This window comes from Opisthocomus hoazin, chromosome 30 (assembly GCF_030867145.1).
Source record: "Opisthocomus hoazin isolate bOpiHoa1 chromosome 30, bOpiHoa1.hap1, whole genome shotgun sequence".
Lineage (NCBI taxonomy): Eukaryota > Metazoa > Chordata > Aves > Opisthocomiformes > Opisthocomidae > Opisthocomus > Opisthocomus hoazin.
Genome location: NC_134443.1, coordinates 3,954,013 through 3,980,660, shown reverse-complemented (window position 1 = coordinate 3,980,660; position 26,648 = coordinate 3,954,013). Strand labels below are relative to the sequence as shown.

The following is a 26,648-nucleotide window of genomic DNA, read 5'->3' as shown; positions in this document are numbered from 1 at the left end:
CCTCCCCCATCCCGGCTGCCCCCTCCCCCCCACGGCCCCTCAAAACCCCCAACCCCCCCCCAGCTGCCGAGGGGCCCCCCTGGGGCCGGGCCCCGTCCGTGGGGCTGGCGGGGGGTCCCCATGTACATACCTGTATAGGCCGGGGACCCCCGCACGGCCGCGCTTGTAAATAAACCCCCGCGCGGGACCTGGGGCCCTGTGTCGAGTGCGTCTGCTCTCAGCGGGGGGCACGGGGCGGGCGCGCGCCCGGGGGACGCTGCTTGCACGCGCGTGTGCGAGGACGTCACGCCGGGGTGCTCTGCCCGCGCGCGGCCAGGCGCTCGGCGGGGCTGCGGGCGAGCAGCCGTGTGCGTGAGCGTGCCGAGGTGTGCGCGAGCTCACGCCAGCGTGCGCGAGCACGCCCGGCACACGCGTGAGCACGCGTGAGCACGCCGCAGCTCACGCCGGCGTGCACGAGCCTGCGCCAGCGTGCGGGAGCGCGCGGAAGCGTGCGCGAGCGTGCGGCCCGCGCCCTGCCCTGCGGTTTCGACGCGCCGAGGAGCAGGAAGCGGCCTCGAAGGCGGCCGCCGCCTTCCTGCCGCCGCCAGCGGGACGCGCCGGGCCCTCGAGGCTGCGCCGGGGCCCCGGGGCCGTCGCGCTTCCTCCCCGGGGCCGCTTCCGCCCGCCGCCCGTCTCCGCGCCATGGGCAGGGTCTGAGCCCGCCGCGGGGGTCCGCGCCGCCTCCATGTCGCTGGCGCTGAAGGCCCGGCAGAAGGTGAGGCGCAAGGGCGGCGCCGGGGAGCGCGTCTTCGGCTGCGACCTCCTGGAGCACCTCCGGCAGTCGGGGCAGGACGGTAAGCGCCCACCGGCGAGCGCCGCCCGCGACGCCCACCCGCGGGGTCCCGCTGAGCCCCCCGCGGGGGTCAGCCCCGGACGCCGGGAGGTGCCGCGGGGAGGGGAGGGGGTGACTCACGCCGTGCGGTTGCGTCACCGGCGGTTGAGCAAGCGTCGCAGCCGGGGTGGCTCCCGGCGAGGCCCCCCCTGAGACCTGGGGGTCCCAGCGCCTCGGCACGGCCCCAGTCTCGGTGCCCCGAGGGGATGGGGATGGGTGGCCGCGTCCCTGGGGACTTGGTGGCCGCAGGAGCTGGATGTGGCGGGCTCAGGGGACCCATGGCGACGCGGGGACACCGTCACTGGATGCCCGGGAGCAGGTGGCCCCGGTCACCGCCATCACCCCCCGCTCCTGGCGGGGAGGGGTCTGGGGTCGGGGGGTGGTGGGCGACGGCGGACCCGGGGTGCCCCTCCCGCAGTGCCCCAGGTGCTGAGGAGCTGCACCGAGTTCGTGGAGCAGCACGGGGTGGTGGACGGCATCTACCGCCTCTCGGGCGTCTCCTCCAACATCCAGCGGCTGCGGTGAGCGGGGCCGGGCGGGAGGGGTGGGGCCGCGACCGGGTGGGGGCGATGGAGACGGAGGTGACGGAGACAGGGTGGGATGGAGCCAGGGTGGGATGGAGGTGATGGAGATGGAGGCAACGGAGACAGGGTGGGATGGAGACAGGGTGGGATGGAGGTGATGTAGACGGAGATGGGGTGGGATGGAGGCGATGGAGATGGAGGCAACGGAGACAGGGTGGGATGGAGACAGGGTGGGATGGAGACAGGGTGGGATGGAGGTGATGGAGATGGAGATAGGGTAGGATGGAGGCGATGGAGATGGAGGCAACGGAGACAGGGTGGGATGGAGACAGGGTGGGATGGAGACAGGGTGGGATGGAGGTGATGGAGATGGAGATAGGGTGGGATGGAGGTGATGGAGACGGAGGTGATGGAGATGGAGGTGATGGAGGCAGGATGGAGATGGCGAAAGGATGAAACGGAGCAGTTGGGATGCAGCCAGGATGGGGATGGAGGCAGGAGCGCATGGGATGGAGATGGAGGAGATGGAGACAGGAGCGAGTGGGACAGAGGTCGGAGGGAGCTGGGATGGAGCTGGAGACCAGATGGGATCAAACAGGAGGGAGACGGGGGGAAAGAGGGGCTGGGAAGGCGGTGGGAGCAGACGGGATGGAGGTGGAAACCGGAGGGAGATGGGGAGGGGACGGAGATGGGACCAGGCGGGAGGGAGACGGGGAAGGGCACAGGAGGGAGATGGGGCTGGAGAGGATGGAAACGGGGCTGGGATGAGGCAGGAGCAGAGGGGACGGAGGTGGGACCAGGCGGGAGGGTGGTGGGAGAGGACAGGGCTGGGACCGCACAGGAGGGAGCGGACGTGGGGTGGGGTGGGGTTGGGACAGGACGGGACCAGGCGGAGGGGGATGGGGACGGGATGGGAAGGGGCAGGGTCCGCACGCTGCCGGCGCGGGAGCCGACCCCGGTGCCCCCTCGCGCGCCCCCGGCCCCTTCCTCCCCGTCCCGCTCCTCCTCCTCGGCGCTGCTCGGTCCGGCTCTTCCTCCTTTCCTCCGTTTATTTTCTTTTTTATTCGTCTTTTCTTTTTGTTCTTCCTTCTTCCCGTGTGCGGTTCATTTCTCCACTCTTCGTTCTTGCCTCCCCTTTTCCTGTGTCCCCAAGAGCCCCAGCATCGCCGTCGTCCCCTGCGTCTGCAACGTCCCCAGCGACACCCCCGTGACCCCAGTGTTCGGCCCCAGTGTCCCCAGCATCCCCGTCCCCACGTCCTCTGTCCCTGCGTCACTGGCACCCGCAGCCCCCTCCCACCCCTGCCATCCCGCCGTCCCCCCGTCCCCACCACCCGGCCGTGCTGCCGAAGGTCCCGGCCGATGAGGGGCCCCGTTTGCACCCACCGGGGCTGCCCCCGGTCCCCGGGGACCGCGACGGCCCTGGAGCATCCCCGAGCCGGCGGGTCCAGCCCCGAGACCCTCCCCAGCTCCGCGGGCACGGGGCTCCGTCCCAGCCCACCCCAGCAAACCCCTCCGCGGCGCGGCAGCGGCCCGGGGCTGGGGACCACACTGTCCCTGTCCCCGTGGCGGTGGCCGAGCCGTCGCCCGCTCGCAGGCAGGAGTTCGACGGCGAGCGCTGCCCCGACCTGCAGAAGGACGTCTACCTGCAGGACATCCACTGCGTCAGCTCGCTCTGCAAGGCGTACTTCCGCGAGCTCCCCAACCCGCTCCTCACCTACCAGCTCTACGACAAGTTTGCCGTGAGTGTCCCCCGGCCGCAGCGCTGCGCCCGTCCCCGTCCCCGTCCCCGTCCCCGGCAGGCGGCACGCGCCACGCCGTCCCCGTCCCCGGCAGGACGCGGTGGCCATCCAGATGGAAGAGGCTCGACTGGTGAAGATCAAGGAGGTGCTGAAGGAGCTGCCGGTGCCCCACTATCGGTACGGGGGACGGGGGGTCCCCGGTGTCCCCGCCGGTGTCCCCGTCCCTAACGCGCCGGCGCCGGCAGGACCCTGGAGTTCCTGATGAGGCACCTCCTGCTCATGGCGTCCTACAGCAGCCAGACCAACATGCACGCCCGGAACCTGGCCATCGTCTGGGCGCCCAACCTGCTGCGGTGAGCGCCGGGGCGGGGGCGGGCGCCGAGCCCCCCGCCGGGCAGGCTGAGAGCCCCGGCGTCCCGCCGCAGGTCGAGGGACATCGAGGCGACGGGGTTCAACGGCACGGCGGCATTCATGGAGGTGCGCGTCCAGTCCATCGTGGTGGAGTTCATCCTCACCCACGTCGAGCAGCTCTTCGGGGACGCCCCTCTCCGCGGTACGTCCCGGCCGGGGGGCTCGGCGAGGGGGTCCCGGCCGGACCCTGACGCCCGTCCCCGTGGCCCGCAGGCGGCGAGTGCCCGCGCCGGTCCCTGCTGCTGGGTGCGGGGGGGCCGGGGGCCGGGCAGCCCCCGCCGTACCACGTCCCCGCCGCGCTCAGCCAGGGCGATGGGCCCCCCCCGATCCGGCCCTACCACACCATCATCGAGCTCAGCGACCACCGGTAGGACCCGCCGCGGGCCCCGGCAGCGCCGCGAGCACGCGTGTGCCGTGCACGTGGGGCGCGGTGCACGCGCGTCCGTACATGCACCAGCGTGGGCACGTGCTCTCCTGCACGCTTGCACAGGCTCTTGCGCATGTCCAAAGGCACCACGTGTGCTCACGCACACACACAAGCGTGCGCAGCCGTGCCCAGGTGTGCGCAGGCGTGCTCAGCCGTGCACAGCCGTGCCCAGGCGTGCCCAGGCGTGCTCAGCCGTGCACAGCCGTGCCCAGGCGTGCCCAGGCGTGTGCAGGCGTGTGCAGGCGTGCTCAGCCGTGCTCAGCCGTGCCCAGGCGTGCCCAGGCGTGCCCAGCCGTGCGCAGGCGTGCTCAGCCGTGCTCAGCCGTGCCCAGGCGTGCCCAGGCGTGCCCAGCCGTGCGCAGGCGTGCTCAGCCATGCTCAGCCGTGCTCAGCCGTGCTCAGCCGTGCCCAGGCGTGCTCAGCCGTGCTCAGCTGTGCCCAGCTGTGCCCAGGCGTGCAGGCAGCGCTGACGCCCGCGTCCCGCAGGAGGAAGGGCTCCCTCAAGGCCAAGAAGTGGAGATCCATCTTCAACCTGGGCCGCTCCAGCCACGAGGCCAAGCGCAAGCTGGCGAAGGCGGAGGAGAAAGGTGGGGAGCCCCGGCCCCCCGAGGGACCCTGGCGCTGGGGGACGACGTGTCCCCGCGCCCCCAGGCCCCCCCGCTGCCACTCCCCTGCTCGTCCCCCCGCAGATGACAAGTGCGGTAAAATCAGCTTGCGGCCAGCCAAGAGCATGGACTCGCTCAGCTCCGTCCCCTTCAGCAGCGACGGTAGGAGGGGGTGCACCCTGTCCCCCCCGCGGGAGCCGTCCCCGTCCCTGCGGCGGGGTCCCGGGGTGGGGATGGAGGGGACGGGGATGGGGCTGGGGAAGGGGGCGTAGGGATGGAGGGGACGGGGTGGGGACAGACAAGCCACTGGGCATCACCCCGGGCACCCAGCTTGGCAGCTCCCGTGGGTGCCCCGGTGCGGGGGGTCGGGGGACAGGGCCACCTCCATGTGTCCCTTGGTGTGGGGGGTCGGGGGACAGGGCCACCTCCGTGTGTGCCCCGGTGTGGGGGGTCTGGGGACAGGGCCACCTCCGTGTGTCCCTTGGTGCGGGGGGGTCGGGGGACAGGGCCACCTCCATGTGTGCCCTGGTGTGGGGGGTCTGGGGACAGGGCCACCTCCGTGTGTCCCCTGGTGTGGGGGGTCGGGGGACAGGGCCACCTCCGTGTGTGCCCCGGTGCGGGGGGTCTGGGGACAGGGCCACCTCCGTGTGTCCCTTGGTGCGGGGGGGTTGGGGAACAGGGCCACCTCCATGTGTCCCCCGGTGCGGAGGGCTGGGGGACGGGGCCACCTCCGTGTGTCCCCTGGTGTGGGGGGTCGGGGAACAGGGCCACCTCCGTGTGTGCCCCGGTGCGGGGGGGTCAGGGAACAGGGCCACCTCCGTGTGTCCCTTGGTGCGGGGGGGTTGGGGAACAGGGCCACCTCCGTGTGTCCCCTGGTGTGGGGGGTCGGGGGACAGGGCCACCTCCGTGCCCTGACCCTTCGCCCCGGCGGGCGCAGATGCCCCTCGGCTGAGCACGCGGCGCTCGGCGAAGCAGCCGCCGCAGCGCCAGGACAGCTTCGACGCCTGCCCCTCGCCGCCGGCGAGCTGCCCCGAGCTGGGCGAGCGCCCCGAGGAGCCGCCGAAGGGGAAGGAGGAGCCGCGCGGCCCAGAGTCGGAGGGCGAGAGCAGCACCAAGTCGGAGCCCACCACCCCCCGAGCCGGCCGTGCCTCGCTGCTGGCCCCCGGCCGCTCGCCCAAGGCCGCCCGCAGCCGCGCCGAGAAGTGCGCGGGGGTCCACATCTCCGGCCCCTTCTCCGTCACCGTCCCCTTCCACATCACCTCCAACCTCTCCCGCCTGACGCGGGGGCTGCCGTGCCCGGTGCTGGCCCAGACGGGCAGGGAGCCCCCCGCCAGCCCCCCGCCGCCCGCCCGCCGCTCCGCCGGGGACCCCGAGCTCCGCAGCGGTGAGAGGCGGCCGGCGCGGGACCCCGGGGGGCCGGGGGGCCGGCGGGCTGACCCCCCATCTCCGTCGGCAGGCGCGGGCGAGGCGGAGGCGGAGGAGAGCCGGCTCTCCCTGGAGCTGCGCGACTCCTTCGCCTTCCTCGACAGCCAGGAGACGTGGCTGGAGGGCGGCGGGGACGGGGGGCCGGCAGCGTGGGGGCTGCTGCCGGGCCCCGGCGATGGCGACGGTGACGGTGACGGCTTCCTGGCCCCGGAGGAGGGGATGGAGAGCGGGTTCATGAACGTGAGCGAGCTGCCGTCGCCGTCCCCGGGCCGTGGGGCTGGGCTGGGGGGGCTGGAGCTGGGCAGAGAGGGGGTCAGCCCCGCCGTCCCGGCACAGGGGGACAGGGGTGGGATGGAGGGGATGGAAGGGACAGGGACGGAGGGGACAGGGATGGAGGGGACAGGGATGGGATGGAGGGGACAGGGATAGAGAGCACAGAGATGGGATAGAAAGGACAGGGATGGAGAGGACAGGGATGGAGGGGACAGGGATGGGGATGGAGGGGACAGGGATGGAGGGGACAGGGATGGAGGGGACAGGGATGGGGATGGAGGGGACAGGGATGGAGGGGACAGGGATGGAGGGGACAGGGATGGGGATGGAGGGGACAGGGATGGGATGGAGGGGACAGGGATGAAGGGGACAGGGATGGGGATGGAGGGGACAGGGATGGGATGGAGGGGACTGGGATGGAGGGGACAGGGATGGGATGGAGGGGACAGGGATGGGGATGGAGGGGACAGGGATGGGATGGAGGGGACAGGGATGAAGGGGACAGGGATGGGGATGGAGGGGACAGGGATGGGATGGAGGGGACTGGGATGGAGGGGACAGGGATGGGATGGAGGGGACAGGGATGGAGAGGACAGGGATGGGATGGAGAGGACAGGGATGGAGGGGACAGGGATGGGGATGGAGGGGACACGGATGGGATGGAGGGGACAGGGATAGAGAGGACAGGGATGGGATGGAGGGGACAGGGATGGAGGGGACGGGTTGGGGACAGAGGGGACGGGTTGGGGACAGAGGGGACGGGGTGGCATCAGCCGGGTCCCGGGGCTGCGCAGTGCTCCGTGCCGGTGGGGCCGGGGGCTCTCTGGCGTGGCCACCACCCTCCCGCCCGTGCCCGTCCCCCGCAGCCGGGGGAGCCCCCCGCCGAGCACCCCGCCAGCTACCTCTCCATCGAGGAGTGCATGGACGAGGAGATGTTCTTCATGGCGCCCAGCGGCTCCGACGCCGAGGACTGCGCCGGGGACACCGACTCGGACGACATGTTCCTCAGCGCCCACGACGAGCTCAGCCCGCTGCTGGCGTCGCCGGAGCCCCTCGGCCAGGCGCCGGGTGAGGGCACGGCCCCGGGGACCCCGGGGACCCCGGCGCCAGCCCAGCCCCGCGCCGGCGGCACCGCCGTGCCGCAGGACAGCTCTCCGGCACCAGGGCCGGCCGGGCCGTGCAGCGCGGAGGAGGAGGAGGAGGATGCTGCGGGTGAGGGGGAGCACCCCGGGGACCCCGCGGAGGGGCCAGCAGGGGGGTGGGTGCCAGGCGGAGGGGAGGGGGCCGTGGATGGCGGCTCCAGCCCCAGCAGAACTGACAGCAGCGCCGAGGCTGGGCCGGGGGACGAGGGCGGAGGAGCGGGGGGAGCGGGGGGCGCGGCGGGAACAGGGCCAGGCCCCGACACGTGGGGCGAAGAAGCCGAAGAGGACGGAGCTGGCTCCGGTGCCCCCGCCCCGGAGGAGCCTGGGGAGGGGGAGCCGCAGCCTTCGCTGGGGTCTGCTCCAACCACCCCGCTGGAGGAGAGCGCCCGGGAGCCAGCGGAGGCCCTGCTCCCCGAGACAGTCCCTGAGGTGGTCCCCAAGGTGGTCCCCAAGCCGGTCCCTGAGCTGGTCCCCGAGATGCTCCCCGAGGCGGACCCTGAGCTGGTCCCCGAGGTGGTCCTTGAGCCGGCCCTGCTGCCTGCAGCCAGCGTGGAGGGGTCCGGAGCCAGCCCTGGGTGCAGCCCCGGGTGCCCCTCGCTCTCCGCCTCGGCCCCGGAGCTGTGCGGCGCTCCCCCCTCCGCGGCGGTGCCGAGCGGGGCCGAGCCCCGCGGGGAGCCGGCGTGCCCCGAGCCCGCGGCCGCGCTGCGCCGCGACGGCAGCGCCCCGGCGCGCCTGGCCGCCCGCGCCGTCCGGGTGCAGCAGGCCCGCTCGGTCCCCGTCGTGCCCCCCAAGCCGCAGTTCGCCAGGGTCCCCCCGGCCCTGCAGCCGTGGGTGCCCCCGGCCGAGCCCCCGGCCGTGGAGGGGGACGTCCCCGCGCCGCCCCGGCAGCCGCCCGGCCCCGAGGGGTCCCCGCCGCAGCGGGATGGCGGCGGGGCGGCGAGGCGGGCGGGCTGGCGGGAGGGCGGCAGCGCGTCCTTTGACGCGGCGGTGGCCGTGGCCGCCGAGCAGCCGCCATCGCAGGCGCCGGTGCGGCGGATCCAGACGTACGGCGGGGGGGAGCTGGCGCCCGCCGCCCCCAAGGCTCTGCCCTTCCAGCGGGCGCCGCTGCGGCCGCGCCTGCTGCGGCCCCTCAGCTGCAGCGCGGCCCCCGAGGGCGAGGCACTGGGCCGCAGCCGCCGGAGCCGGGCCCGGCTGGCGGCGCAGGCCGAGGGGGCAGCGCGGCCCCCGCCATGGCGGCCGGTGGGCACTGAGGGGGGCGGCGGGCGAGCGCTGAGCGCGGGGGCGGCGGGCGGCTGTGTCCCTGCGCGGGCGGCGACGGCGTCAATAAAGGCGCTGGGCTTTGTCTGCCGCCGCGGCCTCCTTCCACACAACATGGCGGCGCCCGCGGCGGCCTCGGGGCACCGGTGGGGGGGGGGGGTCCCCGCGCAGCACCCCGGGCCGGGCCGGGCGGGAGGAGCGGGGCGGGGGGTCCCGCACCCCGCGGCGGCGGCACCGCCGGGCCGGGCCGGGGCTCGCGAGCGGGGCGTGAGGCGCGGGGGGCGATGCCCGCCTCCAAGATGGCGCCGCCCTCGCTCAAGATGGCGCCGGGCGGAAGCGCCGCGCTTCGCCGTCTAAGATGGCGCTGGCCGGGGCGGGCACGCACTGAGATGGCGCCGGCGGGGAGGCCGTGCCCGGCGCCAAGATGGCGGCGGCGGCGGCGCGCGGCGCTACGCGGCGCCCCGGCCCAAGATGGCGGCGGGGGCGGGCGCGGCGCTCGCTTCCGCCCGGAGCCGCCATGGCGGCGCGGCGGCGCCGTGCGCATGTGCGGGGCTCCATGGCGAGACAAGGGGCCGAGCGCGCGCAGGGCGGCCCGGCGCGGAGAGGTAACGGCGGCGGCGCGCGGCGGGGCCGGGGGCGCGCGGCGGGGCCGGGGGCGGCGGCGGCGCCGGAACGGGCCGCCCCCTCCCCCCCGCCCCCCCGGGCTCCGCGGGGCGCGGCGCCGGGCCCGGTCTCGGCCTCCGGTGGGTACGGGCCCGCCCTCGGCCCCGGGCCCGGCGGCCGCTGCCCCCGGTCCCCCCTCCCCGCTCCCGGGCTCCCGCGGGCGCGGCCCCCGCGCCTGTCACCGCGCCCCGCCCCCCCCCGGCGGCTCCCCCGTCGTGACAGCCCCGCGTCCCCGCCCGGCGGGGCTGCGGGCCCGGGGGCGGCGGGGCCGGGTCGGTGCCGGCCGGCGGGTGACAAAGGGCCCGGGGGGAGCGGGGTCCGCGGCGCCGGGTCCCGTCCGTGTCCCCCCCCCGAGCCGGGAGCGGGGTCAGCGCCCCCCCGCCCCCCCCGCCGCGGCGGGCCCGGGGCCGCGGTGACAGCGGGAGGCGGAGCGGGGGGGCGGCGGCGCGGTGACAGCGGGAGGCGGAGCGGGGGGGCGGCGGCGCGGTGACAGCGGGGCTGCGGCCCGGCCGGGGCTGGCGGCGGTCCCGGGGGGGGGCCGGGCTGAGCGCGCCGGGGCTGCCCGCAGGGCTCTGAGGGCCGGAGGCTGCGGAGGCTTCGTCTGCGGGCGCCCGCGGATGCCCGAGGGAGAGGAGCGATGAAGGGGTGAGCGGGGGGCACGGGGACGGGGGTGACACCGGGCGGGGGGCACGGGAGGGGGGTGACACCGGGCGGGGGGGCACAGGGATGGGGGTGACACCGGGCGGGGCAGGGGGACCGCGGGGGCACCGGACCCTCGAGGCGCTCGCCCACGGCCACCCCAAACCCGGGTTTCCCGGGGATAACGGGGCCGGGGGGGCTGACGCTGGGGGGGGGGCTGCTGAGGGGCTGGGGCGACGGGTGGTGGTCCTGGCTGCGGGGATGGGGGGGGGTCCCGGCTGTGGGTTTGGCTGGTGGTCCCGGCTGCAGGGAGAGTGGGGGGGTCCTGGCTGTGGGGTCAGGGATGGGAGGGCCCCAGAGGCAGGGCTGGCGGGGGGGTCCCAGCTGTGGGGACAGGGGGTTCTCAGATGGGGGGTCAGTGGGGGGCTCCCAGCTGCGGGGTTGGGGACAGGAGGGTCCCAGAGGCAGGGTCAGTGGGGGGGTCCCGGCTGCAGGTTTGGGTGGTGGTCCCAGCTGCGGGGACAGGACGGGGGTTCCGGCTGCGGGGACAGGGGATCCCAACTGGGGGGTCAGTGGGGGGGTCCCGGCCCCTCAGCCGCCCCCCCTCACCCCTGCAGGCAGCAGAAAGCAGCCGAGACGGAGGAGGGGACGGTGCAAATCCAGGAAGGTGAGTGCGGACCCCCCCCACACCCCCCCCCGGCCCGGGGGGGCCCTGGGGCTCAGCCGCAGCGGGGGGCTGCGTCAGGAGGCCCCGGCCGTGCCCAGTTTACCCCCGGCGTCGGGCAGCCGGTGGCCGGAGGCACGCGCCAGGCTGGCACCAGCCCCCGTCCTTGCCCCCGGCAGAGGGGGCAGCTCCGAGCCCCCCTCAAGCGGCAGCGTGGGGACCCCGCGGCCCCCGCCCCGTCATGGGCCCCCCCCCGCTGTCGCCCCAAGGTGCAGTGGCCACAGGCGAGGACCCCACCAGCGTGGCCATTGCCAGCATCCAGTCGGCCGCCACCTTCCCCGACCCCAACATCAAGTATGTCTTCCGGACGGAGAACGGCGGGACGCAGGTACGCGGGGCGGGGGGCCGGGGCGGGGGCCACCGCGCGCCGCCCGGCCGCCGTCCCCGCAGCCGCGCTCTCTGCGCAGGTGATGTACCGCGTCATCCAGGTGGCCGACGGGCAGCTGGACGGGCAGACGGAGGGCACCGGCGCCATCAGCGGCTACCCCGCCGCCCAGTCCATGACACAGGTGGGTGCCGGGGCGCGGCGGGCGCGGGGCCGTCCTGGGCCGCGTCCCACCGCCGTGCCCGCTGTCGTCCCCCCCACCCAGGCCGTCATCCAGGGCGCCTTCACCAGCGAGGACGCGGTGGAGACGGAGGCCGCGGCCACCGAGACTCACTACACCTACTTCCCCACCGCCGCCGTGGCCGACACCAGCACCTCGGCGGGCGCGGGGAGCACGGCCACCGCCGTCGTCACCACGCAGAACTCGGAGGCCCTCCTGGGCCAGCCCACCCCCACGGGTACGTGGCCCGGTCCCTCGGGTCCCCCGGGGCCCCCCGCGGGGCACTGCCCCCCCTGACTCCCCTCTTTGGGCCGCCCAGGGCAATTCTTCGTGATGATGTCGCCCCAGGAGGTGCTGCAGGGTGGGGCGCAGAGGTCCATCGTCCCCCGCGCCCACCCCTACTCCCCGTGAGTACCGGCCCCTCCCGCGGCTCCCGGGGGACGCTCCCGCCAGCGGGTGCCCCCTCCCCGCGGGGAGCCGGCGCGAGGCGGCCCCCGTGCCGGCTTCACCGGGACCAACGTGGCCGCTCTCCCCCAGGAAGTCGGAGGCGCCACGGGCCACCCGCGACGAGAAGCGCCGGGCGCAGCACAACGAAGGTACCGGGGCCGTGGCGGGGGGCAGCGGCAGGGGGAGCAGAGCCATGGCATGGGGCGGCAGCGGGGGGAACGCAGCCGTGGTGGGGGGCGGCAGCGGGGGGAGTGGGGCCGTGGCGTGGGGCAGCAGTGGGGGGAGCGGGGCCGTCCCGTCCCATCCCGGGGCCACGCTGCCCGCCCCGCGCTGAGGCCGTGCCGCGGAGCTCTTGGCAGCCCGGGGCAAACCCAGCTCCGGGCGAGCCGCGAGGAGCGGCGCAGGGGAGGCCGGGGCTCGCAGAAAGCAGCCCCAGCCCCGTGCAGCCGGGTAAGGTGCCAGGCGGTGACGGTGTCGGGGGCGAGTGCCCGGCACAGCCCCCCTGGGTGGGGGCACCAGCCGGGACCCCCCTTCCTTTGGCTTCAAAACCAACCGCTCAGAAACGGGGGGACCCGGCCGTTGGGCTGGTGCGACCCCACCCTCGCCTCCCGCCGCCGCCCGCGCGCCGAGGGGCCTGGCACTGGTGCGGGAGAGCTCCGGCCCCGCGGGGGCTTCCCTCGGCTGCCCCGGGGTGGGGGTGGCTGGGGGTGCTGGGCTCGGCGCAGCCAGGGATGGCGACCCCCAGCCCGGGGGGTGCTGGACTGGGGGGGGGGGGGGGAATGCCCTGCTGGGGCCTGGGGACCCAGCGCGTGGCTCGGTGCCCACGGGGGGGGTCTCAGGACGGTGCTGACCCCCCCGCCCCCCTCGCAGTGGAGCGCCGGCGCAGGGATAAGATCAACAACTGGATCGTGCAGCTCTCCAAGATCATCCCCGACTGCTCCATGGAGAACACCAAGTCGGGGCAGGTGGGGCCCCCCCGGGGGCTGCGGGGCGAGGGAGGGCACGGGGGGGGCCGGTGCCCCCCGCTCACCCCCTGTCCCCTCGCCCAGAGCAAGGGCGGGATCCTCTCCAAAGCCTGCGACTACATCCAGGAGCTGCGGCAGAGCAACCACCGCCTCTCCGAGGAGCTGCAGGGCCTCGACCAGCTCCAGATGGACAACGAGGTCTTGCGGCAGCAGGTGAGGGGCCGGTAGGGCCGGGGGGGCCGCGGCTCCGCGCCTGCCCTCACCGCCCCCCGCGCCCCGTCGCAGGTGGAGGACCTGAAGAACAAGAACCTGATCCTGCGGGCGCAGCTGCGCCAGCACGGCGTGGAGATCGTCATCAAGAACGACAGCCACTGACGGGCGGGGGCCGGGGCCGGCGGGACCCCCCGCGCCCCCGCAGCGAGCACCCCCGCCGCGCCCAGGACCCCGGTCGGTTTGTGCCCCCCCCCCCCCCCCCCGTGTCCCCTCACGTCCCCCCGCGCTTCCTGCTCACGCTCTCGGCCAGGCGGGCGCCGGCCCCCCAGCTCCGCCACGGCCCCCCCGGCCCGGGCCCGGCCCCGGCCCCCGCCCGCTGCGGCAGGCCCGGCCCGGCGGGGCCCCACTTTTTTTTTTAAAAACTCTGAATTTAAAAAGCGAAAAATAAATAAAAATAGTGATTTGTTTTTCCAGGCCCCACGGTTTATTCCCCTGCTCCGCCCCCGCCCCCAGAGCGCCGGGGACCCCCGGGACCCCCGATTCCCCCCCCGGGACCCCCCATTTCCCCCCCAGGGAGCCCCCCCCATCCATCCCTGTGACGTCACCGTGCTGCGGTGTCGCTGCGCCGTGATGTCAGCGGGCCGCGAGGTCAGGGTGTGACGTTGCGTAGGGGGTGTGCTGGGGACGGAGGCCGCGGGGGGGTTACTGGGAGGGCACTGGGAGGCCGCTGGGAGCGGAGCTGGCTGCAGGCCCCGTCGCTATGGCAACGCCCGGGTCGCCGCCCGAGGGCCGGCACGAGGGCCGCACAGCGCGCCCATTGGCCAGAAGTTAAAGCGCTCGCTCCGATTGGCCGGCGGGCCTCGCCCTCTCCACACCTGTCGCGCGCACCGCCCCTTCTCCTCAGCCAGTCACGCCGGCGCTGCGGGGCCGAGCCAGCCAGTCAGCGGAGCGGGGCGCGCCCCTCCTCGAGGAGACAGGCGGCGCGACCAATGGGGCCGCGGCGGGGGGCGGGGCTCCCCAGCACCTGGCGGAGGGGCGGAGCCTCGTTGGCTCTGCCCCGAGGGGCGGGACCGGGGGCGGGGCCCACCTGGGCGGGGCCGCACCTGGAGCGGGCGCGGGGCGCAGAGCGGCGGCGGCCATGGCGGGAGCGGCGCGGCGGGGCGGCCCCGGGGCCCGGGCGCTGCTGCTGCTGCGGCTGCTGCTGGGCGCGGCGGCCGGTGAGTGCGGGCGGGGCGGGCGGTGGAGCGCCCCGCGGGGCCGGGGCCGGGGGGCGGCGGCGCGGTGGCGGGGGGACGCCGGGGCGGGGGCGGTACCGGGGTTCGCGGCCCTGCCGCCCGGGGCCGGCCGTGGGTTGCCCGGGGGGTCCCCCGGTGCCGGCCGCCGTCCCGCTCGCGGGAGCCCGGTTTCTGGCGGGGCGGGGTCCGGGGCCGCCGTGCCCCGCGGTAGCGGCTGTTGATAACCCGGCGGGACCGCCCGGCGCGGGGCGGCCCGGGGCGAGCGCGGGGGTCGGGCTCGTGGGCGCGAGAGAGCTTCGCGGACCGGGGGGGGGCACCTCCGGGGGGGGACCCCTGGGGCAGGAACCGGGCCCCGCGCTCAGCCGGAGCCGCTGGCCCCGTCCCGGCAGCCCCCAGCCGGCTCCCGGTGCCGGGGTCTTGGTGGGGCCGGCCGTGGGGCGCGGATCCGGTCGCCCTTCCCGGGGCCGGAAAGCTGCCGAGGCCCCGCGTCCCGGCCGGCGGCTCTGCCGGTGCCCCCGCTGCGGCGGCGTCCCCGGTGCCCCCGTCGCTGCCGCCATGGCGGGCGTCGAGGCGAGCCCCGCACCGCGGAGCAGCCGGTGCCGCCGCCGCGGGCCGTGGGCGCGAGCGGGCTGGCGGCGGTGGCCTTCCTGTCCCCGCATGTGACGTCCCGCCATTGTGCTGGGACAGTCCTGGAGCCGGACGCGGTTAACCCGATCGCGGCTGGCGGGGACGCGGGGCCGGCAGCGCCGCTGTCCCGGGGGGGGGGACGCCCACCCCGAGCGCCCCTCCGGGACGGCGCCTTCCTGCCCCGAGTCCCCCCGACAACCCCAAACCCTCCCCGGCCCCTGGCTGCGGCCGGGGTCCGGAGCCGGCTGGGCCGGGGGTCCAGCGGCGTTCCCGCCTCGCCGCAGCGGTGCCAGGCCCCGTGCCGGGACACGCGCGGTGCTTGGGCCGCCAGACGCCCCGGTTCCCCCCCGTGTCACCCCGCAGTCGCTGTCTCCGCCACTGCCCGCCCGGGTTTCGCTTGGCGGCGGTTCGGGGTCCAAGGTGCGGGCGGGTCGGGGACGAGGCCGCGCCAGTTCCTGGTCACCGGCCCCCGCAGTGTGACTCACCGGCCGGCGTCACCGCCTTCCCCGCACCAGACACCGGGCACCGGAGACGCCGGCTTCACGCGGCCTCGAGGCCAGGACATGGCCGCAGCCAGGACCGACGCTCCGGGCCGACGGCACCGGCCCGTGCTGCGGGGCAGGGCAGCGTCACGCGTGTGCGGGCTGTGACGAGGCGTGTGCACACGTGCGTGGGGCGCGGGGGTGTCTGCGTGCGGCCGGCCGGCGGTTGTGAAACACCCCGGCCAGTTTCCTGCGAAACCAGGCAGGAACGGGGCAGGGTGGGGGTGCCGGGCCGCGCCGGAGCAGGCAGGACGGGATTTTCCGGCTCTCGGAGCGGCGACAGGCCGGGCGGCGTGGCACAGCGTGCCGTCACCCTGCCCCGGGACCGTCGCCGCTGCCTCGGGGCTGCCATGACCCGCTGGCCCGGCCGCAGCCCGCCCCGCTCCCGGCCCTGAGCCGTGTCCTCCCCCCGCAGCGTCCCTCGTGGGAGCCCAGGTCACCTCGGAGACCAAGGAAGTGCCTGAGAACAAGCGTGAGTGCCCGGCTGCGGCCCCCCGCCCCGTCACCCCGGGGTCCGCGTCGCCCGCCCCGCCGGTGCTATCCCGGAGCCCGGGGCTGGGGGTGGGCTTCCCCCGCGGCGCTGGACCGGGGAGGGTGGGGGGGTCGCGGTTCGGACTGCCACGGCCGCGGGACGCGAGCGCGGCGCCGTTCCGGTGCGTCGGCCCGCGCCCGCAGCGTGGCTTTGCCCCGGCAGCCGCCGTCATCTCCTGCTCGGCGTATCGGCACAGCACCGGCAGCCCCCGCATCGAGTGGAAGTTCCAGAAGGGCTCCTCGCTCGTGCTGCTGTACTACGGCGGCGAGCTGACAGGTACGGCCGCGGCGGCACAGCCCCCGGCCCCCGCCGGCGCCGGATCCCAGCCCCGTCGCCTCTCCCGGCAGAGCCGTACAAGAACCGGGTCCAGTTCTCCAGCGACTACATCCGCTTCAGCGCGGTGACGCGGGAGGACACGGGCAGGTACATCTGCGAGGTGGTGGGCGACGGCAGCCAGATCGCCAAGTCGGAGGTCAACCTCATCGTCCAAGGTGCGGCCGCCCCCCGCGTCCCCCGCACCCGGCCCCGCCGCCGCGTCCCAGCCCCCGGCCGAGCTCGGCCCGGTCCCCGCCGCGGGGGCAGGACGCCGTCCCCGCCGTGACGCCGCGCTCTCCCGCAGTGCCGCCCTCCAAGCCGGTGGCCCACGTCCCCGGCTCGGCCACCATCGGCAGCAGGGCCGTGCTGCGCTGCACCGAGACGGACGGCTCGCCGCCGCCCACCTTCCGCTGGTACAAGGACGGGGTGCTGATGCCCGCCGACCCCAAGAGCAGCCCGGCCTTCCGCAACTCCTCCTACACCCTGGACCCCGCCACGGGCGAGCTGGTGAGCGCCGGGAGCCCCGCGCCCCGGGACCCCCCCGTCCCCTGCCCTCACCCCCCGCTCCCCCCCAGGTCTTCGAGCCCCTGCGCGGCGTCGACACCGGCGACTACTCCTGCGAGGCGGCCAACAGCGTGGGCTCCCCGCAGGCGTCCGACGCCGTCCGCATGGAAGCCAGTAAGGCCGCTGCCGCGCGTCCCCGGGCTCTGCCCCGGCCACGCTGGGGGCCACGCTGCCAGCCCTTCGCCCCCCCGGGTTGGAGGGCGGTAATTAGCCGGGCTGTTAATGACCCTGCCGCTGGCGCCGGGCAGAGCGGGGCCGGCAGCCCGGTGCCCCCCGGAGCCGGCTCCCGCGCAGCCGCCGGCCACGCTCGCGGCTGGGGCTGCTCGGGGGGTCCCTGCGGCCCCTCCGGCCGGGGTCCCGGGGTCCCGCGGGCGCGAGCGGAGGGTCCCCGCGCTGGGACCCCTCCGACGTCGCCGTCCCGCTCTCCGCAGGCGAGGTCAACGTGGGCGGCATCGTGGCGGCGGTGGTGGTGCTGCTGATGGTGCTGGCGCTGGCGGCCTTCGGCGTCTGGTTCGCCTACAGACGGGGCTTCTTCAGCAGTGAGTGCCGCCCCGCGCCCCCCGCCCCCGCTGCGCCCCCGGGACCCCCGCCCCCGCTAAGCCCCCTCCTCTCTCTTTCCTTTCAGAGAGAAAAGAGTAAGTGGAGCCGCGACGCTGCTGCCTCCCTCCCGGCTGCCTCCTCTTCCTCCGCAATGGGGACGGGGTTCTCTGCCCCCCCAGCCCCTGCCTGCGGGCTGGGAAGGCGCCTGGGGGTCCCCGGGGTGGGGACGGGGTCCCCGGGCAGCACGGCCCCTCCTCACCCCTTGCTTCCCGCAGCACCGCCGGCAAGAAGGTGATCTACAGCCAGCCCTCGCACCGCAGCGAGGTGAGTGCGCGGGGGGAGCGGGGACCCCGGGACCCCGCCACCCCTGTCCCCAGCGTCCCTCGGCCCTGCCCTGCTGGGCGCCAGCCGGGTGAGCTGGGGACCGCGGCGCAGCAGCCGGTGTCACCCCCCTGCGGCCCCTGTCACCCGCCCTGTGCCCCTCGACCCTCCGTGTCCCCGCCACCCCCCCATGCCCCTTGTCCCTTCGTGTCCCCGTCGCCCTCCCCACAGCCCTCGTGTCCCTGTCACCCCTCCATGCCCCTCGACCCTCTGTGTCCCCATAATCCGCCCGTGCCCCTCGTCCCACCGTGTCCTTGTCACCCCCCCGTGCCCCTCGTCCCACCGTGTTCCTGTCACCCCCTGTGCCCCTCGTCCCACCGTGTTCCTGTCACCCCCCGTGCCCCTCGTCCCACCGTGTCCTTGTCACCCCCCCCATGCCCCTTGTCCCACCGTGTTCCTGTCACCCCCTGTGCCCCTCAACCCACTGTGTCCCCATCACTGCTGCTAACGTCCCCTGGTCCCACCGTGTCCCCATCACCCCCCCGTGCCCCTCGCCCCACTGTTTCCCTGTCACCCCCCCCATACCCCTCAACACTTTCTGTCCCCATCACCCCCCCGTCCCCCTCCCCCCACTGTGTCCCCATCACTGCTGCTAACGTCCCCTGGTCCCACCGTGTCCCCGTTACCCCCCCTCGTCCCCGCCGCTAACGTCCCCTCGTCCCGCAGGGCGAGTTCAAGCAGACGTCCTCCTTCCTGGTGTGAAGCTCCCCCCGCGCCCCCCCCCTTGTAAATGGTTCCCAATTACTGCAGCTACGCTGTCATTTTAACTATTATTTTTTTTAAGTCTCACCCGGTGCCTTTGCAGCCGCGTCAGATGTTCGGGGGGGGTCAGGTCTCCTGTCCCCCCCTGCCCCTCCCCAGCAGGACCCGGCTCCTGGCCGTGCCCCCACGCGGGGGCTGCTGCCCTTGGGGACAGCACCGTGTCCCCGGGGGCGTTCGGCCGCGTCCTCGGAGGGGACGGGTCTGCGGGGGGGGCTGCTGTAACCCCACAACCCCCCCGGCCCCCCTGGGGCAGAAGCACGGCCCCCCAGCGCCGGTCCCAGCTGCCCCCGGTACTGGGGGGGGGGACACTGAGCCCGTGGGTGGTGGCTGCTGCTGGAAATCAATAAACCTGTGTCCTCGTCCCCAGCCTGGAGCCCTTTCCTGGGGGGGTCTCTGCCCCCCCCCGCACCTGCTTCTGGGGGCTGAGGGGGACCCTGGGGACATGGGGTGACACAGGGACACCCCCAGCCCCGGCACAGCCTGACCGGGGGGGGGGGGGCTGCTTCCCCCACTCCCCCCCCCAAACCGGGGACGGGCCCGGGGTGCCGGCGGCAGGGGGGTGCCTGTGGCCCCTGGCTGTTTGGGGGTGCAGGGGGGAGGTGGGAGGGGGCCCGGACCCCCCCGGCCTGAGCCTTCCTGGGGACAGGGGTCCCACGAGCGAGGGGGGAGAGCCCCTCCGGCTGGTAGGAAGGGCTGTCCCCATGGCCGTCCCCGGGGGACCCCCTGGGTCAGCATCTCCCGCAGGATTGCCTCCGGGCGCGAGGCCGGGGGTCTCGGCTGGCATTAGCACGAGGTGAGGGGCACGGGGACAGCCCTGTCCCGGGTGGGCTGGGATAGGGTGGGGGGACAGCCTCATGGGCAGGCACCCATTAGAGTCCCCAAGGGAGCTGCCCCGTGCTGCGAGGAGATGGGATGGGGGAAGAGCTGGTGGCACCTCCATGGCTGGTGGCACCTCCATGGCTGGTGGCACCTCCATGACTGGTGGCATCTCCATGGCTGGTGACACCTTGCGTGCTGGTGGCATCTCCAGGGGCTGGTGGCACCTCCAGCAGTTGGTGGCACCTCCGTGGCTGGTGGCATCTGGGGTGCTGGTGGCATCTCCAAGGGTTGGTGGCACCTCAGGTGCTGGTGGCATCTCCAGGGACTAGTGGCACCTTTGGCACTGGTGGCACCTCCAGGGCTAGTGGCATATCCAGGGGTTGGTGGCATCTCCGTGGCTGGTGGCACCTCGGGCGCTGGTGGCGTCTCCGTGCTTGGCGGCACCCTGGGCGTCGCGGCGGGCGCTCAGACGTTGCTGATGCGGACGCTGAGGGGTGCTCCCTCCCGCTCCCGCTCCGCCGCCTCCCGCAGGGACTCCTCCAGCTTCACCTTCTCGGGGTCCCCGAACCGGACGGTCTCGTGCAGGCAGCAGGGCGCTGTCACCTTCACCACCTGGTCGAAGAGGCTGAAGTCGGCCACGTACTTTCCGCTGGCCGAGAGGGAGATGGCGGGGGTGAACTCGTAGCCCCAGAGGATCTCCTCGGGCAGGTAGGACGTGCGGACCTGGCACGTGGCGCTGGTGGACTCCACGGTGCCGCTGAGGATGACCACCAGCTCGAAGTCGCCCTCGCCCGTCCGCAGGGCCACGTCCCGGAGCGGGCTGCTGTCGTCCACCACGTGGTAGAAGGTGAGGGGCAGGATGAGGAAGGGGCTGTCGGAGGAGGTGTCCACCTGGAAGTCCACGTTGAGCTGGTTGAGGCGGACGCTCTCGCCCTCCTTGGTGAGGTGGGTCTGGAGGAGCTTGCCCGTCACCTGGCAGCCGATGAGGAGGCTCTTGCGCATGTTGGCCACGCGGATCATCAGGCAGGTCTTGCCGTTGTGCTGGGCCACCACCGCGTTCTGGCTGAACTTGATGGTCTCGGCACGCTTCTTGGGCCGGGCGATCTTGGCCAGGAAGGTGCCGGTGATGAAGATCTCCATGATGGTGGTGAGGACGAGCTGGGTGATGAGCAGGACGATGGCGAGGGGACACTCCTCGCTGATGTAGCGGAAGCCGTAGCCGATGGTGGTCTGGGACTCCAGGGAGAAGAGGAAGGCGCCAGTGAGGGTGTGCACCTGCATGACGCACGGCGTGTGGTTGGCCGGCGGGTCGAACTCCAGCAGGTCCCCGTGGACCACGGCCACCAGGTACCAGACGACGCCGAAGGCGAACCAGGTGCCGGCAAAGGTGGCGGAGAAGAGGAGCAGCTTGTACCGCCATTGCATGTCGATGAAGGTGGTCCAGAGGTCCTTCAGGTAGAGGAAGCGCTTGTCGGCGATGTGCTCCATGCGCACGTTGCTGCGGCCGTCCTTGGTCATCACCCGGCGCCGGCGCAGCCCCGAGCCGATGAGCGGGCGGCTGTCGGTCTGCGTCGTCTGGCTGTAGTACACCTTGGTGGCCGACGTCATCTGCAAGGGGCAGCGACGGGAAGGTGAGGAGGGGGCGCTGGGGGGGGGGCTGCTGGGGACAGCGCCGGTGGCACCGGGTGTTGAGTGGGGGGGGGGGGATGGAGAGGAAGAATGGGGGGGGGGTGGATGGAAGGAAGGACGGAAGGACAGATGGACAGATGGGTGGATGGACGGACGGACGGATGGACGGACGGACGGATGGACGGACGGAAGGATGGATAGATGGAAGGATGGACGGAAGGATGGACGGAAGGATGGACGGAAGGATGGACGGAAGGATGGACGGATGGAAGGACGGATGGAAGGACGGATGGAAGGACGGATGGATGGAAGGATGGACGGACGGGTGGACGGATGGAAGGATGGATGGAAGGATGGATGGAAGGATGGATGGATGGAAGGATGGATGGATGGATGGATGGATGGATGGATGGACAGACGTACAGGAGGGACGGGGGAGAAGACAGATGGATGGAGAAGACAGGTGGAGAAGATGGAGAGGACAGACGGACAGATGGATGGAGGGAGAGGACGGATGGAGGGAGAGGACAGACGGATGGAGCAGACGGAGAGATGGGCAGATGGAGAGGACGGACGGCTGAGTGAAGGACTGGCGGGACTCGAGGGAGGGGTGGAGGGACGGAGGACGGGCGGGGGGTGAGGATGGTGCTGGGGGGTGAGCGGAGGGGGAGGACGTGGGGGGCACGGCCGAGCTCCTCCCACCGTGGCAGCAGGCGGGGCTGAGGCCGGGAGCACTCGTCACACGCCACACGCGGAGCCCCCGCGCCGCGTCCCCCCACCCCCCCGGGGCACGCGGGGACCCGGCCCGGCCGTGGAGACCCGACGCACTCGTGGCACCTCAGAGCCGGAGCTGCCCCCCCCGCAGCCTCCGTCCGTCCGTCTCGCTGTCCATCCACCCCGTCCGTCTGTCCTGCTGTCACCACGCAGCCCTCACCTCCCCATTCCTCGGCTCATCCACCCGCTGTCCGTCCGTCCGTCCAGACTCCGTCCACCTGCCTGCCCATCACTCCTCCCCAGCCGCCCGCTGTCCGTCTGTCCATCCACCACCTACCCACCCCCCCATACACACGGACCCCCACCCCGCCTGCCCACCCCTGCACGCGTCCGTCTGTCCGTCCTGCCACCCAGGTGAGCTCTCACCTGTCCGTCCGTCCTTCCCTGCACAGGCGCAGCCATGCACCCGCCCGTCCGTCCGTCCGTCCGCGCACTGACCCTCGTCCCCTCTGTCCCTGGCAGCTCCCGTCCCGCGGGGGGGACCGGGGTGCCCTGGCCGGGTGGGGGTGAAGGGGGGTGACAGGGACAGACGGCCGGTGGCAGCGCCAGCCCCGCTTCCGTCCCCTCGGTCCCGGCCACCGCCGCTGGCACCGCCGCGGCCTTTCAGCCCACGCCAGCTTCCGCCACGCTCACGGGGCAGCGTGCCGGGGACAGCGGGGACATGGGGACACGGGGGACGGCGGGGACGCGGCCGCACCATGGGGGGTCTCCTTGGAGCCCCTTGTCCCTGCGCTTGCCGAGGCTGGGGACGCGGGTGGCACTGCCACCGCCCTGGCCGTGACGCGTCCCCTCCCAGCGCAGAGGGGACGGTGGCACCAGGGACACGCGGGACATGGAGCTGCCCCCTCCCAGCTGAGATGCTGGGGGTCCCCATGGCCACCCCACGTCCCCAGAGCGAGTCCCCATGTCCCGAGCTGCGGGGGGGGTCCCCAAAGCCACCGTGTCCCCAGAGCTCTGCCCGCACCGGGCACCGGCAGGTCCCCAGCCGTGTCCCTGGGGGGTCACAGCGGGCCCTGCACCCCCCAAAGGCCTTCTGCTCCTCTGGGGTCCCTCTGCCCCCCTCTCTGAGGGTCCCTGCACCCCTCTTTGGGGAGTTACCACCCCTGCAGGGTCTCAGCACCCACCTTTGGGGGTCCCTACACCCTTCTGGGCTCCCTGCATCCCTCTTTGGGGTCCAAGCACCCCTCTGTGGGGGTTTTCCACCCCCCCCGGGGTCCCTGCATCCCTCTTTGGGGTCCCCACACCCCGCTTTGGGGGTGTCTCTGCACCCCAGGGTCCCCTGCACCCCTTCTGCAGGGTCCCAACACCCCTTGTCGGGGTCTCTGCCCCTCCCCTCGTTTTTGGGGTCACCGCATCCCATAAAGCCCCCATCAGGGGCCACGTGCCCCCGTGCCGGGACACGGGTCGTGACAAGCCGGCGCTTGTTCCCGGCGCGGGGACGGTGCCCGCGGGCAGGCGGCTGCGGCCAGGCCGGTTACCCATTAACCCCCCTCGCCCCCGTGCCTCGGTTTCCCCCCGGGGATGCTCGACGCTGGGGGTGGACGCAGGGGTCCAGCCCCGCCTGGGGGGGTCCAGGATGGGACGAGGCGGACACAGGGACACGTCCCCCCTCGCCACGTCCCGCTGGCACCACCAGCCCGGGCACCGTTCCCGTGCCCGCACCTCGCCAGCCACGGCCGGGCGCCCCGCCAGCAGCGTCCCCCCACCCCGAAACTGGGGCGCTGGGCTCCACGGCACTGGCGGCAGCTGGGGAAGGGGGGGAGACGGGACCCCATCCCCACAGCGGGGTCGGGGCGGTGGGGGGGACTGCGGCGTGGGGCAGGTCCCGTGGGGCTGGGGGTGTGGGGCGGCCGCGTGGGGCTGGCGGGGGGGCCGGGGCCGGGGACAGTGGGGCCATTGTGCGCCCCGGAGGAGAGGCCTCAATGGAGCTGGCGGGCACAAAGGCGCTTTGACGGAGCGCTTCGTTAGCATGCAGCTCCCCGCGCACCCCGCCGCCAGCACGGCCCCGCTGGGGGTCCCGGGGGGCCCCGCCACCCACCCCGCTGCGCCGGCGGCCACCGAGCCCCGGCCGCCTGCGTCCCCCCCACTGTCACGACCCCCCCGTCCTGCCCTGCACCCCCCACCGAGCCCGGACCCGGTTTGAGCCCAAATGGGGGGGCCAGTGATGGGGCCCCCCCGCACCCGTCACACTGCTGCCCACACCCGGGAAACGCCATGGGGGGCCGGAGCCGCAGCCCCCTCCCCGCCCCAGCTGTGCGGGCCCCCGTCCTCCCCCGTTGCACCGGGGGGACCCCAGAATGATGATTTTGGGGGTTTTTCCCCCCTCAGTGCTGCCCAGCCTTTGTCAGCCACTGCTGGAGACTGCAGACTGGGGCGAAAACAGCTCGTTTTGGCCCTTTTTCGAGGTGCCCCCGCAGCGCGTCCAGCCGACGGCGGGCGAGGGTGGCTGGGGCAGGCGGCGGGACGGGCAGGGGGTCTGGCAGCGGGGTGTCCCCACAGCCACCCCGCTCCCTGGAGACGGCCGGCACAGCTCAGCCCTCCGTAGCCATCAGAGAAGCCACCCGCGGCACCAGCGCCGGTAACCGGTAACCGCAGTCCCCTCCAGCCGGCCCCATCAACCCCATTAACCCCCAGGCCCGTTAAACCCCGGCCCAGCTAACCCAGATCCTCGTTAACCCCCAGCCCCGTTAACCTGCAGCCCAGACAGCTCACAGCTTGGCTAACCCGCAGCCCAGTTAACCCACCCGGGGTAACCCGCAGCCTGGTGATCCTGCAGCCCAGTCGACCCACAGCTGGGTTAATCCGCAGGCAGATTACCCTGCAGCTGGGATAACCAGCACCACAGGTAACCCACACCTGGGGTAACCTGCAGCCCAGGTAACCCACACCCGGGGTAACCCACCCCCGGGGTAACCCACAGCTGGGGTAACCCACACCCGGGGTAACCTGCAGCCCAGGTAACCCACCCCCGGGGTAACCCACCCCCAGGGTAACCACAGCCCGGTTATGCCAGTGTGGCTAATCCAGCACAACTAACCCGCAGCCCGGTTAACCCGCAGCCTGGCTCACCTGCAGCCTGGTTAACCCACAGCCTGGTTAACCCCCAGCCCGGCCGGGGCCACTAACCCAGTGCCCAGCGGGTCCCTGCTTGCCCACGGTGGGGACTTGGGGGGGACAGGGACGCTCCAGCCCCCTCCACCGAATGCCCTTGAAGCGCCCCATCCCCGGGGACCCGCGCCCACCAGCTGCGGGGGGGGTCACCTCCCCCAGTGCCAGGCTGAGACCACCTGGCATCGTTACACCGGTGGGGGGACCCGGGAAGAGCGAGGTGCTCGAGGGGGTCCCTGTCTGGGGGTCACCTCCTGGGGTGGGGAAGGGGCCATCCTCCAGCCTCAGGCCTCCCACCCCGGGGGCCGTGGGGACATCTCGGGGCTCGGGGATGGGTGGCCCCAGAGATGCCCGGGGGAGTGGGGTGGGAAGGGCTGGGGGCTGCTGTGCCCCCCATCCTGTCCCTCCAGGTCCCCCTGCGCCGGGGAGAAAAGGGGGACCCCCACGGGGAGCGGGGACTTGGGGATATGTGACCTGGGGACACAGGGGACCTGGGGACATGGGGACACAGAGGACAGGGGCAGAGGGACACAGGGAACGGGGATGTGGGGGTGCAGCGACAGGGGGATGGGAGGTACGGGGAGGGGGGAATGGGGACACAGGGACACGGGGATCGGGGACGCGGGGACATTGGGATACGGGGACATGGGGACCCAGGACGTGGGGCTGTGGGGGTGTATGGGGCCCGGGGATGTGGGGCTACGGGGACATGGGGTCACCGGACCCAGGGACGCAGGGACATGGGGTGTGGGGGACACAGGGACACAGCTCTATAGGGGACGCAGGGACGTGGGGCTATAGGGGACACAGGGACACAGTGCCATGGGGGACGCAGGGACATGGGGTGTGGGGGACACAGGGATGTGGGGTTATGGGGGACACGGGGATGCAGCGCTATGGGGGACCCCAGGACGTGGGGCTATGGGGTCCCGGCCCCGGGGTCACACGGCTGCGGGGACCCGGGCCCCCCCCCCCCGGCCGGGCGGTGCTGGCCGGTGCCCGCAGCCCTCGGGGCGCCCCGGAGGGGAGGGGGGACCCCCGGCCCCCCCAGGCCCCCCCGGCCGCCCTTACCTTGCTCGGGGAGGGCCGCGGGGTCCCGGCCTCGCTCCGCCCGGCCGCCTCCCCATGGGCTTTATGGCTCGGCGGGGCCGGCGGCGGACGAGCCCCCCCCCGCCTCCCCCCCACCCCGGGCCGCCTCGCCGGGCCCCGCCGGCACCGATTGGCGGGGCCGGGGAGGGGGCCCGGGGGGGCGGAGCCGCGGGGGGGGGGCCGGGGGTTAATGGGGTGGAAACGGCGCCCGGCCGGGTCACGTTACCGGGCACGGGGGGGGGGGGCGAGGGGACCCCCGGGCTCCGGCACCGGGCAGAGCCCCCCGGTCGCGGCGGCGCCGGCCCGGGTGGTCCCCAGGGATCCCCCAACGTCCCCCAGCACCCCCCGAGGGGGCAACGCCGGCCCCGAGGCTGCCGCGTGCGGGGCGCAGCGGGGGGAGGCGTGGGGTGCGGGGCCGTGGGGTGCGGGACCGGGGTCCGTGGATGCAGGGTCGTGGAGTGAGGGTCCGTTGGGTGCGGGGCCGTGGGAGCGCGGGGGCCGTGGGATGCGGGGTCCACGGGTGCAGGGCCCGTGGGTGCGGGGCCGTGGGAGCGCGGAGTCCGCGGGTGCGGGGGCCGCGGGAGCGCGGGGGCCGTGGGTGCGGGTGCGGGTCCGCGGGCGCGCGGGGGCCGTGGGTGCGGGGGCCGTGGGTGAGGGTGCAGGTCCGTGGGTGCGGGTCCGCGGGCGCGCGGCCGCCCCACCCGAGGCCCCGCCGTTGCCGGGCCGGGGCCGGTTCCCCGGGGCCGCGGCACAAAGCGCCTTTGTCCGCGCGGGGGGGTCGGGGGGGGCCGGGGGCGGCCGCGGGCCCGGGGGAGAGGTGGGGGGTCCCAGGGGGGGCCGGGGGTGCTGGCGGGGGCTGGG

General features: G+C 74.5%; 4 protein-coding genes across 8 annotated transcripts; 3 read left to right on the top strand and 1 right to left on the bottom strand.

Moving 5' to 3' along the window:
- Window positions 1-120: 120 nt before the first annotated feature.
- On the top strand, window positions 121-9,031 carry ARHGAP30 (Rho GTPase activating protein 30). The gene is given in 15 exon segments (XM_075445287.1): window positions 121-132; window positions 438-563; window positions 566-833; window positions 1,290-1,392; window positions 2,990-3,134; window positions 3,229-3,311; window positions 3,380-3,487; window positions 3,560-3,687; window positions 3,759-3,912; window positions 4,459-4,559; window positions 4,662-4,739; window positions 5,515-6,242; window positions 7,142-8,656; window positions 8,747-8,820; window positions 8,995-9,031. Coding segments are annotated over 15 exon segments (3,660 nt in total).
- Window positions 9,032-9,188: 157 nt separating this feature from the next.
- Window positions 9,189-13,339, top strand: USF1 (upstream transcription factor 1). 4 transcript variants are annotated; one of them, XM_075445443.1, is made up of 11 exons: window positions 9,189-9,279; window positions 9,906-9,982; window positions 10,594-10,643; window positions 10,916-11,028; window positions 11,108-11,209; window positions 11,291-11,483; window positions 11,565-11,652; window positions 11,783-11,841; window positions 12,563-12,657; window positions 12,742-12,870; window positions 12,943-13,339. In XM_075445443.1, exons 1-11 carry the CDS (start codon window positions 9,217-9,219, stop codon window positions 13,030-13,032), a joined length of 1,059 nt encoding a protein of 352 aa, XP_075301558.1. In that variant the 5' UTR covers window positions 9,189-9,216; the 3' UTR covers window positions 13,033-13,339. The 4 variants fall into 4 exon arrangements, with proteins under 4 accessions (XP_075301558.1, XP_075301559.1, XP_075301557.1 ...); XM_075445444.1 differs by having other exon boundaries at window positions 10,910-11,028; window positions 12,742-12,866; XM_075445442.1 differs by having other exon boundaries at window positions 10,910-11,028.
- A 669-nt stretch (window positions 13,340-14,008) lies between these two features.
- Window positions 14,009-18,734, top strand: F11R (F11 receptor). Its single transcript, XM_075445341.1, has 10 exons — window positions 14,009-14,087; window positions 15,690-15,746; window positions 15,969-16,082; window positions 16,154-16,297; window positions 16,426-16,628; window positions 16,697-16,799; window positions 17,117-17,221; window positions 17,311-17,320; window positions 17,501-17,549; window positions 18,273-18,734. The coding sequence occupies exons 1-10, from the start codon at window positions 14,009-14,011 to the stop codon at window positions 18,306-18,308; spliced, it is 900 nt and encodes a 299-aa protein (XP_075301456.1). The 3' UTR covers window positions 18,309-18,734.
- KCNJ10 (potassium inwardly rectifying channel subfamily J member 10) lies at window positions 18,630-25,863 on the bottom strand. Of its 2 annotated transcripts, none has more exons than XM_075445340.1 (2): window positions 25,770-25,863; window positions 18,630-20,795 (listed from the first exon to the last, which is right to left on the bottom strand). In XM_075445340.1, exon 2 carries the CDS (start codon window positions 20,793-20,795, stop codon window positions 19,653-19,655), a length of 1,143 nt encoding a protein of 380 aa, XP_075301455.1. In that variant the 5' UTR covers window positions 25,770-25,863; the 3' UTR covers window positions 18,630-19,652. The 2 variants fall into 2 exon arrangements, with proteins under 2 accessions (XP_075301455.1, XP_075301454.1); XM_075445339.1 differs by lacking the exon at window positions 25,770-25,863 and adding an exon at window positions 21,957-22,158.
- Between the last annotated feature and the right edge of the window lie 785 nt (window positions 25,864-26,648).

What these genes read in the sequence shown, in the direction of transcription:
- USF1 (XM_075445442.1), top strand. Translation starts at nt 9,217, where the DNA reads ATGTGCGGGGCTCCATGGCGAGACAAGGGGCCGAGCGCGCGCAGGGCG. An exon ending in CCGCCCAGTCCATGACACAG is followed by an intron (nt 11,210 to 11,290) that starts GTGGGTGCCGGG and finishes CCCCCCACCCAG; the next exon opens with GCCGTCATCCAGGGCGCCTT. An exon ending in CGCGCCCACCCCTACTCCCC is followed by an intron (nt 11,653 to 11,782) that starts GTGAGTACCGGC and finishes GCTCTCCCCCAG; the next exon opens with GAAGTCGGAGGCGCCACGGG.
- F11R (XM_075445341.1), top strand. Translation starts at nt 14,009, where the DNA reads ATGGCGGGAGCGGCGCGGCGGGGCGGCCCCGGGGCCCGGGCGCTGCTG. An exon ending in GGAAGTGCCTGAGAACAAGC is followed by an intron (nt 15,747 to 15,968) that starts GTGAGTGCCCGG and finishes TTGCCCCGGCAG; the next exon opens with CCGCCGTCATCTCCTGCTCG. An exon ending in CGCCGTCCGCATGGAAGCCA is followed by an intron (nt 16,800 to 17,116) that starts GTAAGGCCGCTG and finishes CGCTCTCCGCAG; the next exon opens with GCGAGGTCAACGTGGGCGGC.
- KCNJ10 (XM_075445339.1), bottom strand. Translation starts at nt 21,992, where the DNA reads ATGGCTGCGCCTGTGCAGGGAAGGACGGACGGACAG. An exon ending in AGGGAAGGACGGACGGACAG is followed by an intron (nt 20,796 to 21,956) that starts GTGAGAGCTCAC and finishes TGCCCCTTGCAG; the next exon opens with ATGACGTCGGCCACCAAGGT.